The sequence below is a fragment of the Dipodomys ordii genome, unplaced genomic scaffold (assembly GCF_000151885.1).
Source record: "Dipodomys ordii isolate 6190 unplaced genomic scaffold, Dord_2.0 Scaffold93, whole genome shotgun sequence".
Taxonomy (NCBI): domain Eukaryota; kingdom Metazoa; phylum Chordata; class Mammalia; order Rodentia; family Heteromyidae; genus Dipodomys; species Dipodomys ordii.
In genome coordinates, this window is record NW_012267309.1 from 3,666,401 (window position 1) to 3,674,242 (window position 7,842).

The following is a 7,842-nucleotide window of genomic DNA, read 5'->3' on the forward strand; positions in this document are numbered from 1 at the left end:
TGTGGCTCAAGTGGTAGAGCACTTGCCTTGAGCTGAAGAGCGCAGGGACAGTGCTCAAGCCCAGAGTTCAAGCCCCATGACCGACCAAAAAAAAAAAAAAAGAAAGAAGAGGAAAGCGACAGAAGCATTTTCTAATTTTGTTCCCTCTTTGTGAGGAGACTGTCAAACATTTCTTTTTCCCTAATGTGTCCCTTATCAGAGAAACCCAAATATAAATCATGGAAACTGGGCAACTTTGGGAGTTGACATGTCACTAAGCAGAGCCCTCTAGTTTGTTCAAATTTGATGAGAAGGAACAGAAATGGTTGGATTGGAACAAGAAAGCTTTGGATTAGGAGCTTAGGGAATAGAGCTCCAGTTGGTGTGACACCTCTCTGTCCTAAGTGAGGAGAAGGAGGACTTGCTTTCTGTCATATGACTTATTATACACCTCTAGCGTGAGGTAGACAATAGTCTGTACTGTAATTGTTTATTTACTTTAGCCTCTTTCCCCCTTGTCTTAATGAGCCAAGATACTGGGCCTTCAGTGTCTAGCACAAAGTCTGGCTCACAGCAATTACCCATTTGTAAGGCATCAGCATTTGGTCTCAGATGACTTCCTTGGTGATCTTTGATACTGGCTTGCTGGGAAATGTGTTCTTGCCAGATTTCATTGATCAGGGTGCGGTAGCAAGGTTGGTCAATATCTAGGTCACCTGCAGTTTCTCCCTTGGTTAACTAACAACTTCCCTGAGCCCTGGGAAATACCTTTGGAAAGATTGCTTTTTTTTTTTTTTACACCAACATATTCCTGCAGCAGGGAGTAAGAAATGATTTTTAAGCAGTGGACATTGGTTTAGATGTTTTACATCTTTGCTTGGATGTTTAGGATATACTTTTGGGCTTGGGATTACAATCTCAAGGCAAATCTTTATTACTAGTTCAATTTATACTCATTTTTCAAGGTATTATGTTTCTTTAGAGATAGTCAAAGGTGCACCTCACCTAGAGGTTCTTACTAAAATGCAGATACTGGACTACCTCTGGGGACAGTCTGCATTTTTATATTCACACTGAATTTGAATGTAGGTGCAGACAACTAGCAATGAACTGGGACGATGTGTCTCATGCCTTTCTATGGTGGGTGAGAGATTCAGAAAAGTTGGGGAAAAAGTAATAATCAGTGAGCATACTTTTCTTTCTTCCCAATATGTGAACCTTTTCTTGTGTTATTGCATTACCTAAAAGTTTCCAGTATGATGTTGAAAAGGAGTGGTGAGTCAAATAGTATGTTTGGAACAATACTTATCTACTTCGTCATACCTTTCTTGGGACTTTGTTTTTGCTTTGTCTATACCTGATGTTTCAACACCAGTCCCCTAAATTAGTTTAGATGTCTGCAAATTGGGTACTTCACTGACTCAGCAGAGAAAATGCACCTAGTCTTGATAGGGGAAGGTTTCTCACCATTAAGTATGTTGGTAGCTATAGAAGTTGTGCAGTTATTCTTTAGCAACATTCAGGCAGTTTTCCTGAGTTCTCCATTTAAGGGTTTTAATTATGAATAGGAGTTTGTCCATTTTATCAAATTTTTTCCAGGAACCACCTTTTGGTTTCTTTGTTTTTTCTTTATTTCTTGTTTTCAATTTTTATTGATTTCTGGTCTATTTTTATTAATTAGTTCAAGTTAAATTTGCTCTTTTTTTCTACTTTCCTAAGGTGAAAATTTAGATGATTGATTTTACATCTCTTTTCTAATCTATGTAATCTTTTTTTCTAATATTTGTAATATATTTAATCTAATTTATACGTCCAATATATTTAATGTTGTAAATATCCCTTTAAGTACTGCTTTTACCAGTTATATATTCAATTTTAGTTCAAATGTTAAAAATTTTTCTTGAGATTTCTTCTTTGATCCATGTGTTAGAAGGATGCAGTTTAATCTCTAAGTATTTTAGGATTTTTCAGCTATACTTCTTTTCGTTGATTTCTAGATTAACTCCATTGAACTCTAACAGTAGAAATTTCAGGGCTTCTTTTAAACATGTTATGGTGTTTTATATTCCATAATGTGAATGTTCTATAAGCAATAGCACCAGCAGCATCTAGTTTGTAGATGTCTATCACATCTAGTTGATTGGTGAGTTTGAGTGGATTCAACTATTTCCTCAATGAATTTTTGCCTGCTAGACTTTTCCATTTCTAACAGAAGGATGATAAAGTCCCCAATTTTATATTTATTTATTTTTGTTGGTCCTGGGGCTTGAACTCTGAGCCTGGGCGCTGTCCCTCAGCTCTTCAAATCAAGGCTAGCGCTCTACCATTTGAGCCACAGCACCACTTCTGCTTTTCTGGTGGTTTAATGGAGATAAGAGTCTCATGGACTTTCCTGCCTGGGCTGGCTTTGAACCTCAATCATCAAATCTCAGCTTCCTGAGTAGCTAGGATTACAGCTGTGAGACACTAGCACCTGGCCAAGTCCCCCAGTTTAACTCCAACTATATAGGAGATTCAATTATATCTTCTTGAATTCTACCAGCTTTTATTTCATGTAGTTCTGTGTTATTGAGGTTTGAGGTTTGAACTCAAGACCTCAAGCTGGGTAGGCCTGCACTCTATATCTTGAACCATGTCTTCAGCCCTTGTTGTCCTGTTATTAGATGACTATATATTCAGTACTATTATGTCATCTTGTAGAATAAAACCCTTTGTGATTATGTAATACCTTATCCCTGTTCTTTTTGTACTTACTCTCTCCGAACTCCTACTTTTTTTGATTAGTGTTAGCATTGTGTATCTTTTTCCAGGTACTTTTAATGCACATGTATCTTTGTGCCTGTGTGTGTCCATGTCATTCTTGGGGCTTGAACTCATGGCCTGGGTGCTGACCCTGAGCTTTTTGCTCAAGGCTAGTGTTCTACCACTTAAGTCACAGTTCCAGGTCCAGCTTTTTTGGTGGTTAATTGGAGATAGGAGTCTCATAGACTTTCCTGCCTAGTTTGGCTTTGAACTGCTGTCCCAGATTTCAGTAGTAGCTAGGATCTCCTGAGTAGCTAGGATTACAGAGGTGAGTCACAGGTGTCTGGTGGGTGTTTTATTTTTTCCTTTTTTTTTTTTTAATTCCAAGACTGGAATTTGAACTAGGAATCTGATGCTTGCTTTTGCTAATTGTCTGGAACTCTACCACCTGAGCCAAACCTTCAATACCATTTTTAATCTATTCTGATGTTATCTGTTAATTGGTGTATTTAAACCCTTAACATTCTAAGTGGTTATTGATAGATTAATATCTATCAATTTTGTTTTCTATCTCCTGCTATTCTTGTTTTCCTGTAGTTTTAACCATTATATAGGATTCAGTTTTTCTCTTTAGCATATTTCTTAGCATATCTTATTGCCCTAGAATTTGCCCTAGAATTTGAAATATACATTTACAACTAATCCAAGTCCACTCCATGGGTAGTATACATATACCTCAACATAATAATCCCAGTTCTTTCCTCCCAACCTCTTTATCATTTTTATTTCATATACATATCCATGCACAATTAAGTTGCTATATGTTAGAACTAAGAATTAGAAAAGTTTTCATTTTACCTTCATTTATTTTCTGAAGTATAATACATATATATATGTGTATATATATATATATATATATATATATATATATATATATATATAGTATCTTATTTTCCTTCATAAAACACTCAACATTTTTTACAGGGTAGATCTCTCAATGTTTATTTGTCTGAGAAAGTACTTTTCTTCCTTTAATTTTATATCATTATGTCCCATTACTGGGGATTGACCTTAGAACCTAGGCATTATCCTTTAGCTTTTTTGCTCAAGGCTAGTGCTTTACCACTTGAAGCAAAGTTCCACTTCTGGCTTTTCTGGTGGTTAATTGGAGATGAGTCTTCCAGGCTTTCCTGTTTTTCTGACTTTGAACCATGACCCTCATATCTCGGCCTCCTGAGTAGCTAGAATCACATGTGTGAGCCACCAGAGCCTGGCTTGCCTTTAATTAATTATTTTTTGTTTTAAGGATATGAATTTGTAGCCCAAATTGGTCTTTAACTCATGAACCACCTGTTTTAACCTCCCCAAAATTGGCCATGTTTCATCACATTTGGCTTGTCCTTTATTTATATAATTTTCTCCTGTTTTTGCAGACTAATTCCGTAAGTTTAGTCACTGTTCCCCTTCCTTTCAAAAGTATCTGATGACTAACAGTTGGGTACCAAGTACAGAACTAACACTTCACCTCTAGTTAATTCCCACAACTCTGAGAGGTAGGTGATATTACCTTACACTTGCAGATGCAAAAACTGGAATTCAGAGGGGTAAATGATTAACCTGTGGGCAGAACTTAAGTTACACAGGCAAGTGTCAGAACCTAGCTTGAAAACTATTCTTAACATTAACTTCCATTTTCTTCAGTAAATTCAAGTTATTGCTTCTTACCCAGTCACTTTTATGCATTTACATTTCAGAACAAAAGTCCTCATGCTGCTCAAAGTACATCAAGAGAAAAATACCTGCATGAAGTACTTGGTTATGAGAACAGTTGTCCATCTCAGGAGAAAACTTGTGACCCTCTGGTACGTTGATATTGTGCATCTGTGGTTTCACGTACAGCTGCATTTTGGGGGGAGGAAAGGGGTTTGGTTGTGGGGCCTGGGCGCCGTCCCTCAGCTCAAGGCTAGTGCTCTACCACTTGAGCCACAGTACCACTTCTGCCTTTTTCTGCTTATGTGGTGCTGAGGAATCAAACTCAGGGCTTCATGCATGCAAGGCAAGCACTCTACCACTGAGCCATGTACAGCTCAGTGAATGAAACTATTTCCACTGAAAGCAAGGAAAATATGAACATGTATATTGCTAATAACATGCTTAATGCAAACTATTCACCTAAAAACATTAAAATTTTAAGTATATTTTTACCACAATAAAAATAACTAAAAACCCAAACCCACAGAAAGAGATTTTCTTAAATTGTAACTTCTCGTATTCATATTTTCCAGAGCCAATTTAAAGAGCCAAAAGAACAACTTGGTTTGCAACTCAATATATTCTAGTTTTTAAAAAAAATTTAGATGAACATTTTTCATTAGTGTGTGTGTGTAGAAAAAGTACCTGTTACTAATTGCATAGAGCTGTGCCATCTGGTGTTTAACATTTGTTGAAACACAGTAGTTTGAACTAAGATTTAATATATACCATGTTAAAAGACTATATGAAAAGAATATACATAAATCATTTCTATACTGATTATGTGCTGACATGATTACATTTTGTTATGGCAGGTAAAATTTTAATTTTACCTGCTTTCTAAAGTTGAAGCTATTAGAAAATTCAAAGTTGTGGCTTGCATTTTATTTCTGTTGCACAGCACTGGTACATGTGCAGGACAGTATCACGGTTGAGATGTCAAGTAGCAGTCTTTGGTTCTTAGCTCTATCACTTACTAGTTGTGTGACCTAGGGCAAGTGACTTCTCCATGCCTTAGTTTCCCACTCTGCAACATTTCCCAGAATTGCTATGAGCTTTAAATGAAGGATCGACATTTCTGCTCAGTTGGTAGTATAGATGTTCTTTGTTGTGCTGGGTTTTGAATCCAGGGCCTTGCCATGCTAGGGAAAAGTGTCTCACCAAAGATACACCCTGCCTTAAATGAGCCTTTAAACACAACTACATGGATCTATGTGGTAAAGATGCAATGCATATTTTGTATACAAACAGATTCAAAGAATTCATTAGGTCTTGGGACTTCTTCTGACATAAAGAATTCAGTAATAAACATACTTTTAGATTTTGGGAAACCCCTTATTTTGATTTTTCTCTCCTTGCCTCTACAATGTTTCGACACACACATTTGTGAAATTTAACAATTACCTCATTGGGTGGAAATTAAGTGTGGGCCCTTAGAAGTCTCATTCCATAGTGAAAGTATAAATGTGAGGCTGTTTGACTTCATCACTCCTCAGAAACAAATACATTGCTGTCAAACCCACATTCTCCCTCTCTTTTTCACAGGTTCCCAAAGCTCCACCTGCCTATGAGAAACTCTCTGCAGAGAAGTCACCACCACCATATTCACCTTGAGAGCTAACTACTTGAGAAACGCTGAAATGATTTCCCTTTATGCTTCTGCTTTAACTTAGTGTAGACATCTAATAATCTTTCCCAGAATGCTGAAACAACAATTTATTATCTCTAATATTAGGCCAGTGTTACATTCTGAACTGGGCCACTGATAGTACTAATCAAGTTAGGAATGATGAAAAAATATTAAAATCGGAAGTTTCCCCAATAAATATTACAATGCAAATGCTATAAAAAGTATTATTTCCTGAGGGATAGAACATAAGTGGCTGTTCTGGGACCATCTGACTTCTTTCTTTCTAGTTAAAATTTAATTTACAAATTACTTTTTTTTTTTTTGTCTGTTGTGGTACTTGAACTCTGGGCCTGGGCGCTATCCCTCAGCTCTTCAGCTCAAGGCAAGCACTCTACGACTTGAGCCACAGCACCATTTCCTGTTTTCTGGGGGTTAATTGGAGATAAGAGTCTCACGGACTTTCCTGCCTGGGCTGGCTTTGAACCATGATGCTCAGATCTCAGCCTCCTGAGTAGCTAGGATTACAGGAGTGAGCAACCAGCACTTGGCAACTATTAAGATTTTAAAAGAAGCAATAGATCAACATGAACTGTATGCAGAATTTTGGGTTCTCAAATTCTCATAGAACATACAGAAGAAACAATTAAGAACCTGAAAAAAATGGAGCAGTACTATTTGCATAGCAACAGTGCAAAATTTTCCAATCTGTGTGTCACTGACAATATGTGTCTAACTTTTTCCAACCATTAAAACATTTTTTTGGCTAAAATATATACACCACAATCCTAGATGGAAAATCAGCATTGTTCTTATATAATCACAGGGTAACTATAAAAGTGAAGATGAAGAAAGCAGATTAAAAATTAAAACCCAGAGCTGGGTGCTGGTGGCTCACACCTATAATCCTAGTTACTCATGAGGCTGAGATCTGAGGATTGTGGTTCAAAACCAGCCCAGGAGGGAAAGTCCATGAGATTATCTCCGTTAACCATCAAAAAAGCAGAAGTGGTGCTGTGGCTCAAGTGGAAGAGCTGAAGTCCAGGCCCTGAGTTTAGGCCCCATGACTGACCAAAAAAAAAAAAAAACCAACCAGGAAGATAGTGAAGTTGTGGATATTGATAAATGCTAACTTGAGACCTTTTTTTTTTCTTTTTTTTTTGCCAGTCCTGGGGCTTGAACTCAGAGCCTGAGTGTTCTTCAGCTTTTTTTGTTTCACCATTTGAGAGTCACAGCTCCACTTCTGGCTTTGTGTTTGTTACTTGGGGATAAGCCATCTTACAGATTTTCCTGCCTGGGCTGGCTTCAAACTGGGACCCTCACTCAGATCTCTGCCTGCATTTGAATAGCTAAAATTATAGGCATAAGCCACTGGCACCTGGTGAGACCTGTTCTCTTGTTAAAGGAGATGATTAACAAGAATCAGCAAAAACTTTTAAGGCTGGTATTGATAGCACTTACAAGTTTTAAAGAAATGATTTCTCACTATGCAATTCCTTGTTATTGAAGGCTGAGTCGTTAAACCACAGAAAATCATCTTATGCAATGGAAACACAAGTAACACATTAATGACACCATTTTCCACCACATGTAAGATTAGACTGAAGGGAAAACACTGAAAATGACATTCAATAAAAATAAATCCCTTCCCTTTTTTCAAGCCTTTCCTACTTCTTCCTCATCCTACCCTCTTTCCCCCACCGCTGCTTAAAAAAAAAAAAGAATTATAAATGAAGAAAACA

The 7,842-nt window shown here is 37.2% G+C and overlaps 1 protein-coding gene across 1 annotated transcript in view; it reads left to right on the forward strand.

The window, feature by feature from the left end:
- The window catches only part of Mlana (melan-A), a 15,961-nt gene extending 9,643 nt beyond the window's left edge, over positions 1–6,318 (forward strand). Inside the window, exons 4-5 of the mRNA XM_013026391.1 lie at positions 4,476–4,583; positions 6,019–6,318. Of these exons, the coding sequence (XP_012881845.1) occupies positions 4,476–4,583; positions 6,019–6,087 (177 nt within the window). The 3' untranslated portion in view covers positions 6,088–6,318. The remainder of the gene's footprint in view (positions 1–4,475; positions 4,584–6,018) is intronic.
- The last annotated feature ends 1,524 nt before the right edge of the window (positions 6,319–7,842 follow it).